General features: G+C 47.6%; 1 protein-coding gene across 1 annotated transcript in view; it reads left to right on the forward strand.

Annotated features, from left to right (window-relative positions):
* fras1 (Fraser extracellular matrix complex subunit 1) overlaps window positions 1-24,792 on the forward strand; it is a 747,542-nt gene that overhangs the window by 606,530 nt on the left and 116,220 nt on the right. Inside the window, exons 49-52 of the mRNA XM_085963231.1 lie at window positions 3,640-3,867; window positions 5,020-5,133; window positions 13,374-13,524; window positions 16,583-16,742. Of these exons, the coding sequence (XP_085819357.1) occupies window positions 3,640-3,867; window positions 5,020-5,133; window positions 13,374-13,524; window positions 16,583-16,742 (653 nt within the window). The remainder of the gene's footprint in view (window positions 1-3,639; window positions 3,868-5,019; window positions 5,134-13,373; window positions 13,525-16,582; window positions 16,743-24,792) is intronic.

Below are 24,792 nucleotides of genomic sequence, written 5' to 3' on the forward strand. Positions count from 1 at the left end.
CTCATTAGACCCTATGTTCCCCGACATCTCTGGGAGGTTATTTGTGTCCTCCTTTGTGAAGACAGAACCAAAGTATGTATTTAATTGGTCGGCCATTTCTTTGTTCCCCATTATAAATTCCCCTGATTCTGACTGCAAGGGACCGATGCTTGACTTCAGCAATCTTTTTCTCTTCACATATCTATAAAAGCTTTTACAGTCAGTTTTTATGCTCCCTGAAAGCTTACTCTCATACTCTATTTCCCCCTCTTAATTAATCCCTTTGTCCTCCTTTGCTGAATCTTAAACTGCTCCCAATCGTCAGGTTTGCTGCTTTTTCTGGCCAATTTATATGTCCTCTCCTTGGATCTTATGCTATCCCTAATTTCCCTTGTCAGCCACGGTTGCACCACCTTTTTGTTTTATTTTTATGCCAAACAGGGATGAACAAATTCTGTAGTTTATCCATGCGATCTTTAAATGTTTACCATTGCCTAGCCACCATCAACCCTTTAAGTAACGTTCCCCAATCTATCCTAGTCAATTCGCGCCTCATTTCATCGTAGTTTCCTTTATTTAAATTCAGGACCCTAGTCTCTGAGTCAACTACTTCACTCTCCATCTTAATGAAGAATTCTATCATATTATGATCGCTCCGCCCCAAGGGGCCTTGCACAACAAGATTGCTAATCAATCCTTTCTCATTACATAATACCCAGTCTAAGATGGCCTGATCTCTAGTTGGTTCCTTGACATATCGGTCCAGGAAACCATCCCGTATAATCTCTAGGAATTCCTCCTCCACAGTATTGTTCCTAATTTGGTTAGCCCAATCTATATGTAGATTAAAGTCACCCATGATAACTGCTGTGCCCTTATTGCACGTGTCTCTTATTTCCTGTTTAATGCCATCCCCAATCTCAGCATTACTGTTTGGGGGTCTGTATACAACTCCCACTAACGTTTTCTGCCCCATGGTATTGCTCAGCTCGACCCATACAGATTCCACATCATCAGAGCTAATATCCTTCCTTACTATTGTGTTAATCTGCTCTTTAACCAGCAATGCTACCCCACCTCCTTTTCATTTTTGCCTGTCCTTCCTGAATATTGAATACCCCTGGATGTTGAATTCCCAGCCTTGGTCACCCTGGAGCCATGTCTCCGTAATCCCAATTATATTATATTATATCCGTTTGCATCTATTTGCGCAGCTAATTCATCCACCTTATTACGAATGCTCCTCGCATTAAGACACAAAGCTTACAGGCTTGTTTTTTTAACACTCTTAGTCATTTTAGAATTATTGTTTACTGTGGTCCTGTTTGATTTACACACTTGATTTCTCTGCCTTCCACTTTTTCTTTTCTCCTTCCTGTCTTTTGCTTCTATCCTTGCTTCCCTTTCCGCTGTCTCCCTGCACAGGTTCCCAACCCCCTGCCATTTTAGTTTAAACCCTCCTCAACAGCACTAGCAAACACTCCCCCTAGGACATCGGTCCCGGTCCTGCCCAGGTGCAAACCGTCCAGTTTGTACTGGTCCCACCTCCCCCAGAACTGGTTCCAACGTCCCAGGAATTTGAATCCCTCCCCCTTGCATCATTCTTCTAGCCACGTAGTCATCTGAAAAATCCTTCTATTTCTACTCTGACACTGAGTAGCAATCCTGAGATTACTACCTTTGAGGTCCTATTTTTTAATTTACCTCCTAACTCCCTATATTCAGCTTTTAGGACCTCATCCTGTTCTTTACCTATATCGTTGATACCTTTATGCACCACAACAACTGGCTGTTCACCCTCCCCCTCCATAATGCCCTGCAGCCACTCCGAGACATCCTTGACCCTTGCACCAGGGAGGCAACATACCACCCTGGAGTCTCGTTTGTGGCCGCAGAAACTCCTATCTATTCCCCTTACACTATCACTATAGCTCTCCGGCTCTTTTTCCTCCCGTCCTGTGCAGCAGAACCACCCATGGTGCCAGGAAGTTGGCTACTGCTGCTTTCCCCCGATAAGCCATCTCCCCCAACAATATCCAATGTGGTATATCTGTCTGAGAGGGGGATGGCCACAGGGGACCCCTGCACTACCTGCCTGCGCCTACTACTCTGCCTGGTGGTCACCCATTCCCTTCCTGCCTGTGCAGCCTTTACCTGTGGTGTGACCAACTCCCTAAACGTGCTATCCACAATGTCCTCAGCATCTCGTATGTATCCATTTGTAGCTCCAGCGCTGCAGTGCGGCGCAGTGCAGTGCGGTCTGCCAGTAGCTGCAGCTGGATACACTTCCCACACACGTGGTCGTCAGGGACACAGGAAGTGTCTCTGATTTCCCACATAGTGCAGGAGGAGCATGCCACGGGGCCAAGCTGTGCTGCCATGACTTACCCTTTATTAATTCAAATTAAATTAACTCAAATCAATACCACTAATTACACTACAATTAAATGATATACTCAAGGGCCCTTGTTTACTAGCACTTCCCACTGTACAACAGAGACCCGAGAAACTATAAACCACAAAAATTAAGTTTGGAAAAAAGCGAGAAAGAGAGAAATACTCACCAACCAATCACTTACCTGCTTTCTGGTGATGTCACACTTTGATTACTTTTTACTTCTCTCTCTCCCTGCTCCTTAAATCCTTGGTCTCTGCGCTCAGTCTCCACCCAGGGCCGCTCTCGCTGCTGCCGCCGATGAGCCTGGGCCGCTCTCTCTCTCCCCGCTCCTTAAATCCTTGGTCTCTGCGCTCAGTCTCCACCCAGGGCCGCTCTCGCTGCTGCCGCCGATGAGCCTGGGCCGCTCTCTCTCTCCCCGCTCCTTAAATCCTCGGTCTCTGCGCTCAGTCTCCACCCAGGGCCGCTCTCGCTGCTGCCGCCGGTGAGCCTGGGCTGCTCTCTCTCTCCCTGCTCCTTAAATCCTTGGTCTCTGCGCTCAGTCTCCACCCAGGGCCGCTCTCGCTGCTGATGCTGCCGGTGAGTCTGGGCCACTCTCTCTCCCTCCCACCCTTTAAATCCTCGGTCTCTGCACTCAGTCTCCACCCAGGGCCGCTCTCGCTGCTGCTGCCGGTGAATCTGGGTCGCTCTCTCCCTGCTCCTTAAATCCTCGGTCTCTGCGCTCAGTCTCCACCCAGGGCCGCTCTCGCTGCTGCCGCCGATGAGTCTGGGCCGTGCTCTCTCTCCCTGCTCCTTAAATCCTCGGTCTCTGCGCTCAGTCTCCACCCAGGGGCGCTCTCGCTGCTGCCGCCGATGAGTCTAAACTAAAAAGAAATAAAAGGAAGAACTTGCTTTTATATATCACCTTTCATGATCTCAGGATGCCCCAAAGCGCTTTACAGCCAATGAATTACTTTTTTGAAGTATAGTCACTGTTGTAAGGGCGGCAGCTTTAGCCCTTGCGTTAATGCTAATGTGATATTTTGAATGAATGAATTTGGACTGTAATCTTCTTCTTCTTCTTAGGCAGTCCCTCGGAACCGAGGATGACTTGCTTCCACATTAAAAATGAGTTCTCAGGTGACTGATGAGTCCAATGCGGGACCTACAGTCTCAGTCACAGGTGGGGCAGATGGTGGTTGAAGGGGCGGGTGGGTGGGGTGCTTGGGTTGACGTGCGCTGCTTATCTGAATGTTTAGTTAATGCTATAAACTCTGACACCACAGGCTGAATCTTTGACCTTTACCATTGTACAACCACCACGCCATGGGACAATCGAGCGAACTAATAATGGTCATCACTATCGCCAGACCAACACATTTACAATGGATGACATTTATCAGAACCACATCAGTTACAATCACGATGGTAGTAACTCTCTCAAAGATCGCTTTGCTTTCATCGCATCTGATGGGACCAATCCTTTCTTCATCGTTGAAGAGGCTGGGAAGGAGGTGAGTCCTTATCAGAAATGATTAGTCTAACGAAACAGGTATTACTTTATAAAAAAGAAACATTGAAGAAACCCCGGTTTTAGCATTGAGGGTTTGAGCTTCTGATATTTTTTCTACTCCTTCCAATTTTCCTTATGTGTGAGGCCGGCTACTGAGGGGGTGAAATTCAGCATCAGCACAAAATGGGTGATAGCAAATCGGCAGCCCGTTTTACACCTGCCCGATTTTCTATTCCATTGATTTCAATCGAAAAGAAAATCGGCAGGCTGCAAACCGGGCCGCTGATTGGCTAGCACCCATTTTGTGATACCACTGAAGTCGAATTTCACCCCGAGACTATTGGCAGGCTGGTCAAGATGAGTGAGTGCCACCAGTGAGCTTCATCCTGCCCCTCATCAGCGATCAGGTTGATTGTTCACCTGCCTAGCCCAAGAATTTCCAGGCCATTTATAAAACCTTCACTGTAGACTGGGGATTGAAGTTGAGAGTTGCGTCAGAGAGCCACTTATAGTTCTGTTACACTCAACTTTTTATTTATTTATTTATATTGCTATTATTTCAAAGAAGGCTCTAGATTTCAGAATGAAGACTTGCCGGGGGTGGGGTGGGGATGTGGGGGGTCCTTGGTGCCTCCTGCTGGCTGTCTACAGCCTGGGAGCATCCCATCGGTCTGCCTCTCCGCTGAAGGCATCAAACCAGACAAACGAGAGGAGTATTGACAATGAGGGTGGGGGACATACCCAGACTCTCCCATAAAATGTTAACAAATAATTAGAGTATGGGGTGTGGTGGGGGGAGGTGGGGGCAGAACGTGTGCCCCTTCGGCACCACCAGAAACGTGTCACAGTTTCCTGGGTTAGGGTTCATCTAAAATGCATGCCAGGCTCCCAGTGGGATTCCTCCACCAATCCCAGCGGTGCTGTAGTGGGACTGCCCATTTTGGGCGGGATCATGGAGGAGAGCCTTGGCCCAGACTTTGGACAAGCAGTCTGATGACACAGAGGCAATGGAAGGGTCGAAAGAGGTGATGGAGTGGTAGAGATGTGTACCTGTTTAATTAACCTATACTGTGACTTACTGACATATTTATATGATGATTTGCAGTTGTTGCTAACCACGTACATCATTTTGTTTCTGATCATTTGAAACCAGATTGTGACAGCTGCTCCCCAGAAGTTTAAGATTGATATTCTGCCTGTGGATGACGGGACACCAAGAATTGTTACCAACCTGGGACTACAGTGGCTGGAGTACATGGATAGTAAAGTAATTCAATTTCCTGCATTTCCAGCACAAACACAAGGATTCACAGCTCTATTTGTACAACTAGTAACATTTGTGCTTTGCATTGCAAATTTTGCAGTTTATGTTAGTTTGAGGCAATATTTAAATGATTGGTTGATGTAATTTCTGGTGCAGTAAAAGAGTGATTGGGCAGTGGTTGTCTTGTTAGATTCAGGGCAAACTAGTATTTTTTTCTTTAGACAATATGGTACATCACCAAAACTGGTACATTCGCTACAGAAAGATAAACTAATGCTTATGGTGAAAATCTAGTTTTGTCTTTTGAGACCGATAACATAAGAAAGCATGGAATAAGAAAGGACTATCTAGTCCATCAAACCGGTTTCTTCTTCAGACCACATACTTTCTACCCTACAATGGACTCTGCTCAGCTTTTTAATCATTGAGTGAAATTCCTGTTTAAAACCTTTTCACATAAAGACATTGTGGGTATTAGAATATCCTCCACACTTGTAATAATAATAAATATATATATATATTTTATATATGTATATTAGAACTGTCAATTAATTGCAGTTAGCTTCTGTGATAAAGAGGTTTGGATGTTTTTAAAAGCACATGCCAATCTTGGACATTACATGGAGAGTGCTATTTACTAATAAATACCAGGTGAAGTAGTGGAGTTCTGTTATGTTTTGAGCATGCGGTAATTAACAATTCTACACACAAAATCCATTTTCAAGAAGGGGGAAAATGAATTGTTCTATAAATAGAGGCTTTGTTTAGCTTTGATGTTTTCAACAGTTTGCATCCAAAGACTCCTGGAGCTGAAGGACTCTCATTTTTCCTGGTAAAAACCCTAAGAAGTTGATTAGTGTTGTGTAGTGATGAGGGTAGACAGTCTTTTTGGTTTGCTAAATGGCAACTTACTGGATACCTGTTGCATGTATATATTTATAGATAAGTAAGATTTAAAGTTATTGATAGTAAACAGTTGTATATGAGGTACAAAGATAAATAATGAAGGATCGTAACTTATATTTCTCTATGGAGGACTTGGAAAAACCTATTCATTTTTGAACTTAAATGCAGGATCAGACAGAAACACGTAGTTTACCATTACATCCAAATAAATGATTTTGCAGCTAAAAACTATTTATAAATGATGTCACCATCCTGTCTAATAACAATGATTACTAAATAATCTTTATTTTGGTTGTTACATTTCTTGTCACATACTATCTGCCATGCTAACATTACAGAGATCCAGTTTATTTAACAGGATAAGTTTTAGTAATTATATACAAAAAAGGGAAAGGTGCCTGAAAGCCCACTAGCAGGAGAAGAAGGAAATGGGAGACTGGGGCCATTGGTAAACCAGAAGATGTATTGGGGACGAAAAAGAAATCTGTTGCGTGTAATAAGTGTAAAAACTCAAAAATCAGGTGAAAAGATGATGACGGAGGATCTGAGACACGGAGCGGAAAGATTTGCTCCAAAGAGCCACCCAGTGGCCACAGTGTGCAAGTGCATTGTGACATCAAAGTAGGAAAATTGAACAGGAAATGTGGACATAGAAATTTATAATGACAGAAGTTGATGAAAAAGTTTAGCCAAAAAAGTGACAAGACAACAGGAATTTAGGAAGTGCACTTTCGTCACGGTCCTAGGTCACTCTTAATTTTACTCAAAAGTGTGAAGGAATACTCTCCACTTGCCTGGATGAGTGCAGCTCCAACAACACTCAAGAAGCTCAACACCATCCAGGACAAAGCAGCCCGCTTGATCGGCACCCCATCCACCACCTTAAACATTCACTTCCTCCACCACCGGTGCACTGTGGCTGCAGTGTGTACCATCTATAAGATGCACTGCAGCAACTTGCCAAGGCTTCTTCAGCAGCACCTCCCAAACCCGCAACCTCTTCCACCTAGAAGGACAAGGGCAGCAGGCGCATGGGAACAGCACCACCTGCAAGATCCCCTCCAAGTTACACACCATCTTGACTTGGAAATATATCGCCGTTCCTTCATCGTCGCTGGGTCAAAATCCTGGAACTCCCTCCCTAACTGCACTGTGGGAGTACCTTCACCACACGGACCGCAGCGGTTCAAGAAGGCGGCTCACCACCACCTCCTCAAGGGCAATTAGGGATGGACAATAAATGCTGGCCTTGCCACATCCCATGAATGAATTAAAAAAATTATCCCGACATTTATTCCAATCTATCCAAATGTCTTTAATTTGTCTCTGATTGGCTGATTCTAACATGTGATTGTCTCCCAACCCTAATTTCCATTTTCTCTCGAGCTGCCGAAGACTAAATGGCCCAGAAATTCAGTCTCGCCACGTTCGGGGCGCTACAGCCGGGCGGTCGCTAAATCTAGCGCCCGGCGCAACTTAGCGCCACCTTCGCCGATATTCAGTTGCATCGCCCCAAGAGGTTGCAGCTGCGCTAAAGCAGGCGATGCACGAGTATCATAAGGCGCTAAGCCGGCGTGCCGAGGCGCCAACACCGAGGGCGGGCGCAGCACCGGTGCGGTGAGTTGTTGATTGAAGGCAGACACGCTGGCGCCGGTCAGCTCTTAAAGGGGGAGGGTGGACTTGTTTGGCTGCCACGCCCTGCACACTGCAGCCCTGAAGCAAGGCCTGACCATCGCTGGATCATCATTTCAACACCCACGACCATGCAGAAGGCTAGGGAGCAAGCGGAGCGCTTCAGCGAGGGTGCCCTGAGGCTGCTGGTTGGCGCAGTAGAGCGCAGGTGACCTGTCCTCTTCCCTGACAGTGGGAGGAGGCCGCTTCCCAGCGAATACCGAAAAGCCTGGAGGGAGGTGGCAAACAGGGTGACCACCAACAGCATGGTTGCCAGGACTCCACTTCAATGCAGGAAAAAGTTCAACGACCTCACTCAGGTTGTCAGGGTGAGTACCCTTTCCACTATCCTGTTCATCCCTGCATGTGCACCTCAGTTTCTGGCCAAAGGGACCTGAAAGCCCCAATGCCCAGCCCTCATCCAAGAGCTATGGGACTCTCATGAAAACCACTTGCACATTCAGCACTTTACACACTGTCAGGGCTATTCCACCATGGGAGGCAGTGCATGCAAGATCAGGGCTTGACACTGTCAGGGCTATTCCACCATAGGAAGCAGTGCAGGCAAGATCAGGGCTTGACACTGTCAGGGCTATTCCACCATGGGAGGCAGTGCAGGCAAGATCAGGGCATGACACAGTCAGGGCTATTCCACCATGGGAAGCAGTGCAGGCAAGATCAGGGCTTGACACTGTCAGGGCTATTCCACCATGGGAAGCAGTGCAGGCAAGATCAGGGCTTGACACTGTCAGGGCTATTCCACCATGGGAAGCAGTGCAGGCAAGATCAGGGCTTGACAGTGTACTTAGAGGCCGTCCTTTCTCTTGCAGGGCAAGCTGGCCCACAATCGCAGGCAGCAGTGACGGACCGGGGGAGGCCGTCCTGACCTCAAAGAGCTCAGTGACCTGGAGCAGCGTGTGGAGCGCATTATGGCAGACCGGCTGATTGGCCCCGTCGCCAGTGGAGATGTCGACCCTGTTCTGGACAGCAATGGTAAGGTCATCACCTTTATGACCTCTCTCTTTCCACTTGTGCCTCACACCAGCATCCTTTGCCACTCTCGAACCAATGCAGTTCATAGCAGCACTCATGCCTCCCTCACTGCCGCCCTGTCCGCACTCTAAAGCAACTGTTGTGCCTCCCTGCTTTCAGATGCTGATTCGCCAGGTGAGGAGGCGGGCCCTCAAGCTGCCACTGTCAGTGATTCTGATTTCGAGGAGGAGGAAGAGGAAGCCGGCCCATCAGTGCCACCCTCAGCCGAGGCAGCCCATGGCCATGATGGTGACACGTCTTCCCTGGAGGGGAGCAGGGGGAAGGGTCTGAGGAGAGTGAAGCTCCGGGGCCCAGCGGGCTGCAGCAATGCGGGAGGGGTGGGGAAGCTCGGCGGCCTTCTCCCCGGAGGGTGAGTGCGGCCTCCAGTCCTGCTACGGTGAGTGCAGAGGAGGTGCGGCTCCTTGGTGAAATGGGCGCCCAGGCTGAGCGCAGGCACACTGAGCTCATGGCTGCAGTGGCAAGGATGCTTGACTCCATAGAGTCACTGGCAAGGAGTGCTCAGGAATTCGGGGCAGCACAGGCCAGGAGTCTGCAAGAATTCAGTGCAGCACAGGCAAGGAGTCTGCAGGACTTCGCGGCAGCACAGGCGGCTTCCAGCCAAGTGCTCAGTCGTGCCTTGCATTCACTGGCTGGTCTGATGCAGACACAGATCAGGGCCACACGGGCACTAACTGCTGCCACCCTCGCTGGATCGGCCAGGCATCGCCGGGGCCCTCGCCGCGCCGCAGCAGCCCAGCAGTCTGTACTTCAGCAGATTGCTGCGCATGCTGCAGTGCTGGCCTGTGCGAGTGCCAGTGTATCAGCCAACCAGGGAGTGCCCGTGCTCTGTCAGGTTGGCAGCATTCCTGCAGCCAACACTGTCACTCCTCCACTGCAGCTGCCACCACCCGTAGGACAGACTGCTGCCGCCCAAGCAGAGTGGGAGCAGTCAGCAGCCGGGCCCTCCAGGCCCAGAGCTGGTCCAGGCCGTCCCCCAAGGGCATCTGCCGTCTCACCATCTGACCCTCAGCAGCCTTCCCCCAGCCTTGCTGCAGCCACTGGGGTCCCATTGAGGAGGAGCTGCAGGGCGGGAAGGGGCCACTCGCGGAAGCGAGGTGGATCACCCTCGCAGGGGAAAAAGTAGAAGGTGTGGCCAAATGTTTTTTTATACATGAAGGTCGAGAATGTTTTTTTTATATATGAAGGCCGAGACTGTTGTGTTTGTTTTTTATGAAGGCCGAGACTGTTGTGTTTGTTTTTTATATGAAGGCCGAGGATCATGGTCATTTTTGTTTAACTGTTTTTTTCATTTTCTGAAGGTTGTGAGAGCCAGTTATGTCTCTGACTGTTTTTTGGGGGGTTTATCTGAATTAGTTTGTCATGCGGGAAGGGCACAGAGTTTGCACAGTAAAAAAATGTCTTTAAATCACATTGTCCATGTTTGCACTTTGAACTATTTGTTGCCTTGACCGGCTGAGGGCTTGCGGCGCGGCTCCATTCATGTTCTTTCATTGGCACAAGCCATTCCCTGAGAGGGGGCCTAGAACCGAGTTGCAATAAGCCGCTGACGGACGGCCCTTGCACTTTGTGCCTCCCTCCCGTCTTGGTGCTCCTCCTCCTCCTCCACTGGTGGTCCTCCAATGTCTGCTGGCAGTGGCTGAGTCCTGAGGATAGCCAGGTTGTGCAGCATGCAGCACACTACAACGAAATGGGAGACTCGCTCAGGCGAGTACTGTAGGGCTCCTCCGGAACGATCCAGACAGCGGAACCGTTGCTTGAGCACGCCGATTGTGTGCTCAATGATGTTCCTGGTAGCTTGATGGCTGTCATTGTATCGCTCTTCAGCAGGGGTGCTGGGCGCATGGAGCGGGGTCATCAGCCAGGTGCACAAAGGATAGCCTTTGTCCCCAAGAAGCCATCCTCGTGGGTGAGCCTGAGCTTCGAAAATGTCTGCCACAGAAGTCTGGCGCAGGAGGAAGGCATCGTGGCTGCTGCCTGGAAAGTGGGCATTGACAGCTAGTATGAGCTGCCTGTGGTCACACACCAACTGCACGTTGAGCGAATGGTAGCCCTTCTGGTTGCGGTAATCCTCGGCATTCTGTAGAGGTGCCCGCAAAGCCACATGCGTGCAGTCAATGGTGCCCTGGACCATGGGGAAGCCCGCTATTCCTCCAAATCCCATTGCACGCTCTTGCTGCTTGTCCAGGGTCATGGGAAAGGAGATGAACTGACGTCTCCTTCTGAAAAGGGCATTGGTCACCTGGCGGATGCAGCAATGTACCGCGAACTGGGAGACATTGGCAATGTCCCCAGTAGCGGATTGGAAGGGGCCGATGGCATAGAAGTTGCGAGCCACCGTCACCTTCACTGCCACCGACAGAGACGTCCTGCTCCTTAGCTGTGGCTGCAGATCTCTGTGAAGCAGGTGGCAGATCTCAGTGACCACCTCCCTTCTGAATCGCAGCCTCCGAACACACTGCTCCTCAGACATGTTCAGATATGAGAACTGCTGGCGGTATACCCTGGGTGGGTAAGGCCTCATGTGCCGTCGCCTGTTGGCCCTTCTCCGTCTGGCCATGACTGGCACTCATGGCGTCTCTGAGCCCTTTGAATGCAATGCAGTAAGCCAACGTTTCCACCCATTGCAGCCCCCATTATATGTGGTGACTCAAGGCTATGGCACTGAAAGTTAAATCCAAGTGCAAAGCTCTGGCCTGAAGCCAGAAGTACCTGTGCGAGCACTCAGTCAAACCAAAAAGCTCTCTCCCTTTGACTCTCTCCAAATATCCATCTCTCACACAGAAGGATTGCCACAAAATGGCTGCCACTTATAATGCAGGAGGAGTCCCCTTTAAATAGCATCCCCTGCGCCCCGCAGCGGCTGGGAACTGTTCCCCTCTACCAGTCGCTGGGGGCGCCAGGTGCACAGAAGGGCGGCGCCACTGAAGCTCCGGTCCGGGGCGCACCAAGGGCGTTGCACCATGAAATGACGTCAGGATCTGCGCACGCAGCTAAGTGGGCGCTGCGGTTTTGCGCCGCCGCTAAACCTTGAGTGAAGTTCACGAGAGGCACAGTTCGCGTCACGCCCGGGCGCTAGCCGCTTAGCGCCCCACTTCTCCTCCTCCTAAGGCGCTAGCGGCTGGCGCTAACAACTGAATTTCTAGACCAATAAGTTTAAAACAAACAAAAACAATTGAACAGTTCCAAGTACGGTTTAAACTTTTTAAACACTGATTGTTACAATTAGTATAATTTATGCCTTCTTCATGTGCTTATGTCTCTTTATTGGATGCAATGCAATCATAAACAGCGTATTTCAGCTCCCTCTCTCCAAGAAAAAAAACAGTTCTGCTGTCTCCAACGTGTTAATTCACCTGCCAAATCAAATAACGGAGTGACTGCTGCCAATGACCGGAAGCTGCGCAGAAGCGTACTGCGCATTATTCTGGAAGCTGATATCGATGATATTTCTGCTTTTTTCCCATAGAGTCCACTCCATTCCCGGCTTTGTCCCACAGAGTCCGCTCTGTCCCCGGCTTTTTTTCACAGAGCCAGCTTCGTTGCTGGATTTTTTTCACAGAGCCCGTGATTCGCAAAGCGATCAACCAAAAAAACACTTGGACTGCGCATGCGCAACTACTTCAACTTGGTTAGGAGCAGTCGCTGCCATCAAATAAACTCAGGGTTTGAATGATAATAGCATCAGTAATAAAACAAACTTGAATGAGGTGAACACAGTAATTGTAGCAATTAAATTTGTGATTAAAACCAAGATTAACAGAGATTAAATTTTTTAATTGCAAGATTTTTTTTAATTGCTTGACAGCCCTAATATATATATATATATACACACACACTAAAAACAATAGGATTCAATTTTAATTGTATTATCTTTTTATACTATGCTTGTGGTACAAAAGGATTACTTGATAGCAAACCACTAAATATAGGATTTAGAGCACCCACGGGCACTACCTACACAATTGCTCATGAGTGATTCAAGTCCTGTGCAGCTGCGTAGTACATGTCAGATGACTATTGCCAGGCCTAACAGGACAAAGAGATTTCCTAGCTCGGGATCACAGTCATGATTCCCCCAAACCTAACAATGATTTGAATAATATTGACAGCAGAAACATGTCTCCTTTAAATTTCTTCTCTTGACAACTTTAATATATAAACTTATTTTGAAATGGTTTTATTCCATATTTTTAGTTTTGCTATGTTTTCTATTTTAACCACACACATATATTCACAGAAAAATGGAATTCCTGGGGCATAACTGCAGGAAGAACTCTAATTATATGCCCATTGCTCTAAACAGATACACCGGGAATTTTCTTGGAGCTTCTCCTGTTCTGCCCCATTAACTTTGGTACAATTTCAATGGGAATCCCATTTATGCATCTAAACAGACTTTCTGCTGATTGTTTGCTGAAGTTAGGGCAGGAGGAGGACTGAGGAAATTCCCGGCAATTATTGTAACACAACTCTCAGAAATTATTGTACACAGATTTATTTGCACTAATGTATCTAGATCAATATGCATTTTCATACCAAGATTTGTATAATTCATACACATTATATTCTTTCACCTATATTAATGCTGTGAAATGATGATCCTTCCAATTCAGGCCATCAACCTAATCACTAAGAGGGAACTATTGACCATGGATCCTGACACTGAAGACAGACAGCTGGTTTATGAGATTACCACAGAACCAAAGCATGGGCACCTGGAGACCAAACTAAGGCCTGGAATCCCTCTAATGACATTCACACAAGGTGAGTTCCTGTGCATTATTCCTGCTCATCCTCATGAACAAACAGAGTTGGCTGTTTAAGATAATAGCGCTACACTGTAGCATACAAAGCTGATTGTTTATACCAGCAACTGTCATGATGTATTCATCTTAAGATAGTCTTCACAACGTGGTTTGCTGTGGGAGTGAATTTGGAGGCTTCTTCCTGTGTGATGGGGATGCTGAGCAACATGATGAAATAGACAGAGTAGTACCAGTGACTTCTTCATTTAAAGTGGATGGAGAATAAGACATCACTTACCTTGTGCATCTTGGTCATTGTCCTTCTTCCTGCAGTGCACTGCTGTCCAGGTGCTGTTGAGGTGGCTCTGACAGTCACTGCAGCCTCGCTCCGCTGTGCTCTTATCATTGCCGGGGATAGCCTCTCCCATCCGCCCCGAGACCAAAATAAGTTAACCTCCTAATTCTTATTTCCTCAAGGAGCACCTCCATCTCCACATCAGAAAAATTCACAGCTCTTCAGTTACTTGGTTCCCTTGTCGTCACATCCTTCAGCTTGTTTCCTGCTCCTGGGCACTCTGTGCCTTTAAATCCAATAGCAGCACTTAAGTTTCTACTCCCACAGATACATCCACTCAATCCTGATGGATCTCCAGCAGTAACCCGCCAAAAAAAATACAAATAACCTTACCCCAGGAAATGGGTGGGTGGATGTGCACATCTAGCAGCACTTGCACAGATGGTAAAGATCAGCAGAAACTCGAGCCCACAGAATGCTTCAGCATAGAAACAGGCTCTTCCACCTATCAAGTATGCACTATAAGCCACCTAGTCCAATCCTCCCCCGTGCTCACTCACCATACCCTTTAATATTTCTCTTCACATTACATAGAATTTACAGCACAAAAAACAGGCCATTCAGCCTAACTGGTCCATGCAAGCGTTTATCCTCCACACGAGCCTCCTCTCATCCCTCTTCATCTAACTCTACCAGCACATCCTTCTGTTCCTTTCTGCCTCATGTGTTTATCTATAAATGCATCTATGCTGTTCGCCTCAACTAATTTCACATTCTAACCATGCTCTGAGTAAAGAAGTTCCGCCTGAATTCCCTATTGGATTTATTGGTGACTTTCTTATATTTATGGCCACTAATTTTGGTCTCCCTAGAAGTGGAAACATCTTCTCTACGTCTACCCTATCAAACCCTTTCACAATCTTGAAAACCTCTATCCAGTCACACCTCAGCCTTCTCTTTTCTAAAGAAAAGAGCCTGTTCAGTCTTTATTAATGGGTATAACCTCTCTGTACTGGTATCATCCTTGTAAATATTTTTTGCACTTTCTCTAGTAACTCTACATCCTTTTTATAGCATGGAGACCAGAAATGTGCACATTACTCTCCTAAGCGTGGTCTAACCAAGGTTCTATATAAGTTTAACATAACTGTTTTTCAATTCTATCCCTCTAGAAATGAACACCAGTGCTTTGCTTGCTTTTTTATGGCCTTATTAACCTGTGTCACTACTTTTAATGATTTGTATATCTGTACCCCTTGATCCCTTTGCTCCTCTACTAGACTACAAGTCTACGAGACTATTATTTTCCAAGGAGTATGTGACCCCCTTATTCTTCGTACCAAAATGCACTACCTCACAATTTTCTATATTGAAATTCATTTGCCAATTACATGCCCATTCTGCAAGTTTACTAATATCATTTTGTAATTTGCTACACTCTTCCTCAGTATTGACTATACCTCCCAATTTGGTGTTGTCCACAAATTTTGAAATTATACTTCTGATTCCTGGGTCAAAATCGTTTATCTAAATGGTGAACAACAGTGGTCCCAACACTGATCCTTGTGGAGCACCACTTACCACCTTTTTCCAGTCTGAGTAGCTACCCTTCACCCCTACTCTCTCTTCTGTTTTGTGGCCAGTTTGCTATCCATTCTGCTACTTGTCCCCTGACTCTACATGCTTTTACCTTAGTCATGAGTCTACTATGCAGTATATTATCGAAGACCTTTTGAAAATCCAAATATATTACATCTACTACATTGCCATTGTCTACTCTTGTAAGGTTGATCAAGTATGACTGTCCCTTTTGAAGTCCATGCTTTATTTATAATATATTTCCAAAAAAATTATCCAAATCCCATTTAAATGATCTTATGGACTCTGCTCCAATGATTTGTGGCAGTAAATTCAACATTTTAACCCACTATGTAAATAGTTTTTTTTAACTAAACTTCACTTTAATTCTTTTTGTGATTATCTTAAGTTGATGCCTAGGCTTTCTCACTTCTGGGTCATTATAGATGGGGAGGGAGTTAGATGGGCCAGATCAGCGCCAACCTGACAGGCAGGAGCCTCATCCATGCCTACTTCAACCACATCCCTGCTGCTCAGCACTGAAGCCAGTGAAGCGCTGCAAAATGACTTTCCTTCCAATCTGTCAGCATAATGAAACCTGACGAGAGCCTTTTATAGGTGGAGGCCTGTATTCCTTCATTTTCCCTTTCCTTCAACCACTTTTCTAGCCTATTCTTAAACTAATTTATGTGTTCTTTGTTTGGTGTGGATGTGACACAATTATCAGCAGAAAATGACTCACAAGGAACGCATCAAGAATTAAATGTCTGGTGTCTTAATGAAAAAATAATTTAGCTTTGGTTGGGGTGGAGAGTCAATAGAATCATGTGTGATATTTCTCACATGCAAATGATGTGATGATATATTTCAACACAATGTATATCATTGTGTCAAGGCTTGTTGTTTTTTTGGGGGCTGAAAATCTGTGGGTCTGACATCACAGTTTATGTTTAAGATGTGTGCCCTCTCTAACCCTTCTGGACTTTCCGGGGACTAAGGAAGGTCCCGGCCCCTCTGTACACCCAATGGTCTTCAGCCAGGAGTACGCTGGAAGGCCCGTGCAAATTCTGGGCCTTTTTCAAAACGATGATGCTCCATTAAGTATTGTGCAAATGTAACGACTTTCATCAGTAGTTTTGAAAACATTTGTGAAGGGCATGGCTTTAATTCTGTATATTTTATGTGTAAATTTATTTCCTTGTAGAGGATATTAACTTGGGTTTGGTCTGCTACATTTTAAATGAAGACAAGATTCAAAAGACTATGGACACGTTCAAGTTTTTGGTGAAAGACAGCAAACCTAATATTGTCAGTGATAATGTGTTCCACATCCAGTGGTCTCTCATCAGCTTTGAATACACCAGGTAGGCATCCTTCATAAGCTGTTGTTTTATTTCTGTCGTCTTCCAACACTTCAAAAGTGCCTCATTAGCTGTGAACCGTTTTGGGACATTCTGAAAGGTGCTATATAAATCTAGGTATTTTCTTTAGCCAAATACACAAATCTTAAGGTCAAGAAATGTGTTGAGGCCGCACCTGTTTTACAGGAACTTCCATTGACCCCACATAACCTTGACCATTTTCCTGGGTCAGGGGTCGGGTATCCAGGGCCACAGCATGCGAGGAAAATTGAAGTGATGTTGCAATGAAATCACTACTGCAGCACCTGAAGAGGCGGAGAGGATTTAAAGGGGTGAAAAAGCCCTGAAAATTCCTAGGCCTATAAAGTTAGTTGGTTGAGGCCTATGTGGAGGGAGAAGATGCCACAAGTAGCCCATTTCCCTCCATTCAATGACTTAGAGGCTTTACCACCACTACCCCAAGGACAAACATCACCCTTCTGCTGGCAGTTCCTGGAGATGGCGGAGACAGCAGTGGTAAGAAGGAAAATCTGGTGGCTTGCCAAGCCCTGCCTCTCAGCCAGCTTTTACATGTACCCGGTGGAGAAAGGATGGCCAGCCGCTGTCCTGGCAGGGGTGGGGAGAGGAAAATTGAGGTGGCTATCCTGCCCATTTTGTTTGGGTTACTAAAGGAAAATCCAGCCAAAAAACCCTGATAGCCAAGTGGTTCACCCAACTCAAGCAAATCTTCATAAGAGCAAAGACCTTAATACCCAACCAGGTGCCAAAGGAGGAGATGGGGATGAGGGGCAGCTGGCATCACTACAGTGCATAAGGGAAGCTGAGAGTTTTGTAGATAGCACATTTCAGGAGGTGGTCACCCCGCAGCTACAAAGAGTTCAGGAGCAGAGGGAGTGGGTGACCACCAGGCACACTAGGTGGAACAGGCACAAACCAGTATTCAGTGTTGAATACCAGCGAGAGTGATGACACCTCAGGGAAGTGCGGTCAGAAGCAATTCCACATTACTTGGAAGACTCGGCTGCACAGGGGGCACAAGAAAGTGTAGAAATGCAGTTGTTACAGGGGATTCGATAGTCGGGGATGGACAGGCATTTCTGTAACTGCAGACGTAAGTCCCGAATGGTGTGTTGCCTCCCTGATACCAGGTTACAGGATATTACTGAACGGATGCAGGGCATTCTGCAAGGGGAAGGAGAACAGCCAGAAGTCGTGGTCCATGTTGGAACCAATGACATAGGTAGGAAATGCGTTGAAGTCCTACAGGCAGAGTTTCAGGAGCTAGGAAAAAGATGAAAGAACAGGACCTGAGGTGGTAATCCCTGGATTACTCCCAGTGCCCCGTGCTATTGACTACAGAAATAGGAAGATAGTGCAGGTGAATGTGTGGCTGGAGAAGTGTAGCAGGAGGGAGGGCTTCAGATTCCTGGGGCATTGGAACTAGTTCTGGGGCAGGAGGGACCTGTACCAGCTGGACAGGTTGCACCTGAACAGGACTGGGACCAATGTCCTTGCGGGGAGGTTAACTAGTGCTGTGGGGGAGGGTTTAAACTAATTTGGCAGGGGACGGGGAACCAGGATGTAGCAGCAGAGAAGAGGGACAAGGTACATAGGAAAAAATAAGACCTCAAAGGTAGTAATCTCAGGATTGCTACCAGTGCCACGTGCTAGTCAGAGTAGAAATAGAAGAATATTTCAGATGAATACGTGGCTAGGGATTCAAATTCCTGGGACATTGGAACCGGTTCTGGGGGAGGTGGGGCCAGTTCAAACCGGACGGTTTGCACCTGGGCAGGGTCGGGACCGATGTCTTAGGGGGAGTGTTTGCTAGTGCTCTGGGGGAGGGTTTAAACTAAAATGGCAGGGGTTTGGGAACCTGAGCGGGGGGACATCGGAAAGGGAAACGAGGATAAAAGAAAAAGACAGGAAGGAGAAAAACAAAAGTGGCAGTCAGAGAAATCAATGGTTTAAATCAAACATGGCCACAGTAAATAATAATTCTTATAGGTCTAAGAGCGTTAAAAAAACAAGCCTGAAGGCTTTGTGTCTTAATGCGAGGAGCATTCGTAATAAGGTGGATGAATTAGCTGCGCAAATAGAGGTAAACGAATATGATTTGATTGGGATTACGGAAACATGGCTCCAGGGTGGCGAAGGCTGGGAACTCAACATCCAGGGGTATTCAATATTCAGGAAAGATAGGCAAAAAGGAAAGGGAGGTGGGGTAGCATTACTGGTTAAAGAAGGGATTAACACAATTGTAAGGAAGGATATTACCTCTGATGATGTGGAATCTGTATGGGTAGAACTGAGAAATACCAAGGGGCAGAAAACGTTAGTGGGAGTGGTATATAGACCTCCAAACAGTAATGCGCAGGTTGGGGATGGCATTAAAAGGGAAATTAGAGAAGCGTGCAAAAAGGGCACAGCAGTCATCATGGGTGACTTTAATCTACATATAGATTGGGCTAACCAAATTAGTAACAATACTGTGGAGGAGGAATTCCTGGAGTGTTTACGGGATGGTTTCCTGGACCAATATGTCGAGGAACCAACCAGAGATCAGGCCATCTTAGACTGGGTATTATGTAACGAGAAAGGATTAATTAGCAATCTTGTTGTATGAGACCACTTGGGTCGGAGCGATCATAATATGATCAAAATCTTCATTAAGATGGAGAATGAAGTAGTTGACTCAGAGACTAGGGTCCTGAATTTAAATAAAGGAAACTATGATGGTCTGAGGCGCTAATTAGGTAGAATTGATTGGGGAATGTCACTCAAAGGGTTAATGGTGGATAGGCAATGGCAAGCATTCAAAGATCGCATGGATGAACTACAGAATTTGTTCATCCCAGTTTGGCATAAAAATAAAACAGAAAAGGTGACTCAACAGTGGCTAACAAGGGAAATTAGGGATAGCATAAAATCCAAGGAGAGGACATATAAATTGGTCAGAAAAAGCAGTAATCCAGAGGATTGGGAGCAGTTTATGATTCAACAAAGGAGGACAAAGGGATTAATTAAGAAAGGGAAAATAGAATATGAGAGTAAGCTTGCAGGGAACATAAAAACTGACTGTAAAAGCTTTTATAGATATGTGAAGAGAAAAAGATTGGTGAAGTCAAGCATAGGTCCCTTGCAGTCAGAATCAGGGGAATTTATAATGGGGAACAAAGAAATGGCTGACCAATTAAATACATATTTTGGTTCTGTCTTCACAAAGGAATGTCAGGGAACATAGGGTCTGTTGAAAGGGAGGAACTGAAAGAAATCCGTATTTGTAGGGAAATGGTGTTAGGGAAATTGATGGGATTGAAGGCCGATAAATCCCCAGGGCCTGATAATCTACATCCTAGGGTACTTAAGGAAGTGGCCCTAGAAATAGTAGATACATTGCTGATCATCTTCCAACATTCGATGGAATCTGGAACAGTACCCATGGATTGGAGGGTAGCTAATGTTACCCCACTATTCAAAAAAGGTGGTAGAGAGAAAACGGGGAATTACAGACCGGTAAGCCTGACATCGGTAGTGGGGAAAATGCTGGAGTCCATTATAAAAGATGTAATAGCAGATCACTTGGAAAACAGTGACAGGATCGGGCAAAGTCAACATGGATTTACAAAAGGTAAATCGTGCTTGACTAATCTACTGGAATTTTTTGAGGATGTAACTAGTAAAATAGATCAGGGAGAACCAGTGGATGTGGTGTATTTGGACTTTCAGAAGGCTTTCGATAAGGTCCCACATAAGAGATTAGTGTGTAAAGTTAAGGTACATGGGATTGGGGGCAAGGTATTGACTTGGATAGAGAACTGGTTGGCAGATAGAAAGCAAAGAGTTGGAATAAATGGGTCTTTTTCCGAGTGGCAGGCAGTGACTAGTGAGCTACCGCAGGGATCGGTCCTTGGACCCCAGCTATTCACAATATATATTAATGATCTAGACAAGGGAACTAGATGTAATATCTCTAAATTTGCAGATGACACAAAGCTGGGTGGGTGTGTGTGCTGTGAGGAGGATGCCAAGAAACTACAGGATGATTTGGACAGGTTGGGTGATTGGGCAGAAGCATGGCAGATGCAATATAACGTGGATAAATGTGAGGTTATCCACTTTGGTGTCAAAAACAGGAAGGCAGATTATTGTCTGAATGGCAATAGATTGGGAGAAGGGGAAGTGCAATGAGACCTGGGTGTCCTTGTGCACCAGTCGCTGAAGGTAAGCATGCAGGTGCAGCAGGCGGTTAAGAAGGCAAATGGTATGTTGGCCTTCATAGCGAGAGGGTTTGAGTACAGGAACAAGGATGTCTTGCTACAGTTGTACAGGGCCTTGGTGAGACCACATCTTGAGTATTGTGTGCAGTTTTGGTCGCCTTATCTGAGGAAGGATATTCTTGCCATGGAAGTAGTTCAGCGAAGATTCACCAGGCTGATACCTGGGATGGCAGGAATGACGTATGAGGAGAGATTTGGTCGATTGGGCTTGTACTCACTGGAGTTTAGAAGAACGAGAGGGGATCTCATTGAAACTTATTAAATTCTGGCAGGACTGGACAGACTAGATGCAGGGAGGATGTTCCCGATGGTCGGGGAATCCAGAACCAGTGGTCACAGTCTAAGGATAAGGGGTAGGCCTTTTAGGACAGAAATGAAGAGGAATTTCTTCACCCAGAGAGTGGTGAACCTGTGGAATTCTCTACCACAGAAGGCAGTTGAGGCCAATTCATTAAATATATTCAAGAAGGAGTTGGATATATTTCTTAAGGCTAAAGGGATCAAGGGGTATGGGGAGAAAGCAGGTACCGGGTACTGAACTTGGATGATCAGCCATGATCGCATTGAATGGTGGAGCAGGCTCGAGGGGCCGAATGGCCTACTCCTGCTCCTATCTTCTATGTTTCTATGTAAACTAGGAGAGACAAACAGAATAAAGAATAGTGTAGAAAGAGCAGGAATTAGATGGAGGAAAAAAGCAAAGCAGACTAGCATGGTGTTGGAATGTATGGCCTAGAAATTCAGTTGTTAGCGCCAGCCGCTCGCGCCTTAGGAGGAGGAGAAGTGGGGCGCGAAGCGGCTAGCGCCCGGGCGTGGCGTGATCTGCGCCTCTCGCGAACTTCAGTCAAGATTTAGCGGCGGCGCAAAACCGCAGCGCCCGCTCAGCTGCGCATGCAGATCCTGACGTCATTTCATGGTGCAACGCCCTTGGTGCGGCCCGAACCGTAATTTCAGTGGCGCCCCCCTTCTGTGTGCCTGGCGCCCCCAGCGACTGGTTGAAGGGAACGGTTCCCAGTCGCTTCGGGGCACGGAGGACGCTATTTAAAGGGGACTCTTCCTGCACTATTTGTGGCAGCCATTTTGTTCCACTCCTTCTGTGTGAGAGAGAGATATTTGGAGAGAGACAAAGGGAGAGAGCTTTCTGCTTTGACTCAGCGCTTGCACAGGTACTTCTGGCTTCAGGCCAGAGCTTTGCAGTTGGATTTAACTTTCAGTGCCATAGCCTTGAGTCGCCACATATAATTGGGGCTGCAATGGGTGGAAACGTTGGCTTTCTGCATTGCATTCAAAGGGCTCAGAGACGCCAAGAGAGAGTGCCAGTCATGGCCAGACGGAGAAGGGCCAACAGGCGTCGGCACAGGAGGCCTTACCCACCCAGGGTATACCGCCAGCAGTTCTCATATCTGAACATGTCTGAGGAGCAGTGTGTTTGGAGGCTGCGATTCAGAAGGGAGGTGGTCACTGAGATCTGCCACCTGCTTCGCAGAGATCTGCAGCCACAGCTGAGGAGCAGGACATCTCTGTCGGTGGCAGTGAAGGTGATGGTGGCTCTCAACTTCTATGCCACCGGCTACTTCCAATATGCTACTGGTGACGTTGCCAATATCTCCCAGTTCGCGGTATATTGCTGCATCCGCCAGGTGACCAATGCCCTCTTCAGAAGGAGACGTCAGTACATCTCCTTCACCATGACCCTGGACAAGCAGCAAGAGCATGCAATGGGATTTGCACGAATAGCGGGCTTCCCCATGGTCCAGGGCGCTATTGACTGCACGCATGTGGCTTTGCGAGCACCTCTACAGAATGCCGAGGATTACCGCAACCGGAAGGGCTACCATTCGCTCAACGTCCAGTTGGTGTGTGACCACAGGCAGCTCATACTAGCTGTCAATGCCCACTTTCCAGGCAGTAGCCACGATGCCTTCATCCTGCGCCAGACTTCTGTGGCAGACATTTTCGAAGCCCCGGCTCACCCAGGAGGCTGGCTTCTCGGGGACAAGGGCTATCCTTTGTGCACCTGGCTGATGACCCCGCTCCGTGCGCCCAGCACCTCTGCTGAAGAACGATACAATGACAGCCATCAAGCTACCAGGAACATCAGTGAGCACACAATCGGCGTGCTCAAGCAACGGTTCCGCTGTCTGGACCATTCCGGAGGAGCCCTACAGTACTCGCCTGAGCGAGTCTCCCATTTCGTTGTAGTGTGCTGCATGCTGCACAACCTGGCTATCCTCAGGACTCAGCCACCGCCAGCAGACATTGGAGGACCACCAGAGGAGGAGGAGGAGGAGGAGGAGCACCAAGACGGGAGGGAGGCACAAAGTGTAAAGGCCATCCGTCGGCAGATTATTGCAACTCGGTTCTAGGCTCCCTCTCAGGGAATGGCTTGTGCCAATGAAAGAACATGAATGGAGCCGCTCCGCAAACCCTCAGCCGGTCAAAGCAACAAATAGTTCAAAGTGCAAACATGGACAATCTGAATAAAGAAAATTTTTTATTTTACAAACTCTGTGCCCTTCCCGCATGACAAACAAATTCTGAGAAACCCCCCCAAAAACAGCCAGACACATAAGTGGCCCTCACAACCTTGAGAAAATGAAAAAAACAGTTAAACAAAAATGATCATGATCCTCGGCCTTCATTTAAAAAACAAACACAACATTGTCGGCCTTCATATAAAAAACAAACACAACATTGTCGGCCCTCATATAATAAACAAACACAACATTGTCGGCCTTCATATAAAAAACAAACACAACATTCTCGGCCTTCATATATAAAAAAAACATTTTGCCACACCTTCTTTTGCGCCTGCGAGGGTGATCCGCCTCGCTTCCGCGATTGGCCCCTTCCCGCCCTGCAGCTCCTCCTCAATGGGACCCCAGTGGCTGCAGCAAGGCTGGGGGAAGGCTGCTGAGGGTCAGATGGTGAGACGGCAGATGCCCTTGGGGGACGGCCTGGACCAGCTTTGGGCCTGGAGGGCCCGGCTGCTGACTGCTCCAACTCTACTTGGGCGGCAGCAGTCTGTCCTACGGGTGGTGACAGCTGCAGTGGAGGAGTGACAGTGCTGCCAACCTGACAGAGCACAGGCACTCCCTGGTTGGCTGATACACTGGCACTCGCACGTGCCAGCACTGAAGCATGCGCAGCAATCTGCTGAAGCACAGACTGCTGGGCTGTAGCGGCGTGGCGGGGGCCCCGGTGATGCCTGGCCGATCCAGCGAGGGTATCGGCAGTTAGTGCCCGTGTGGCCCTGATCTGTGTCTGCATCAGACCAGCCAGTGAATGCACGGCACGACTGAGCACTTGGCTGGAAGCTGCCTGTGATGCCGCGAAGTCCTGCAGACTCCTGGCCTGTGCTGCCCCGAATCCCTGAACACTCCTTGCCAGTGACTCTATGGAGTCCGGCATCCTTGCCACTGCAGCCATGAGCTCACTGTGCCTGCGCTCAGCCTGGGCGCCCATTTCACCAAGGAGCCGCACCTCCTCTGCGCTCACAGTAGCAGGACTGGAGGCCGCACTCACCCTCCAGGGAGAAGGCCGCCGAGCTTCCCCACCCCTCCCGCGTTGCTGAAGCCCGCTGGGCCCCGGAGCTTCACCCTCATCAGACCCTTCCCCCCTGCTCCCCTCCAGGGAAGACGTGTCCCCATCATGGCCTTGGGCTGCCTCGGCTGAGGGTGGCACTGATGGGCTGGCTTCCTCTTCCTCCTCCTCGAAATCTGAATCAGACACAGTGCCAGCTTGAGGGCCCGCCTCCTCACCTGGCGAATCAG

Source organism: Somniosus microcephalus, chromosome 2 (genome assembly GCF_052327205.1).
Source record: "Somniosus microcephalus isolate GS21.2 chromosome 2, FLI_Smic_1.0, whole genome shotgun sequence".
NCBI lineage: Eukaryota > Metazoa > Chordata > Chondrichthyes > Squaliformes > Somniosidae > Somniosus > Somniosus microcephalus.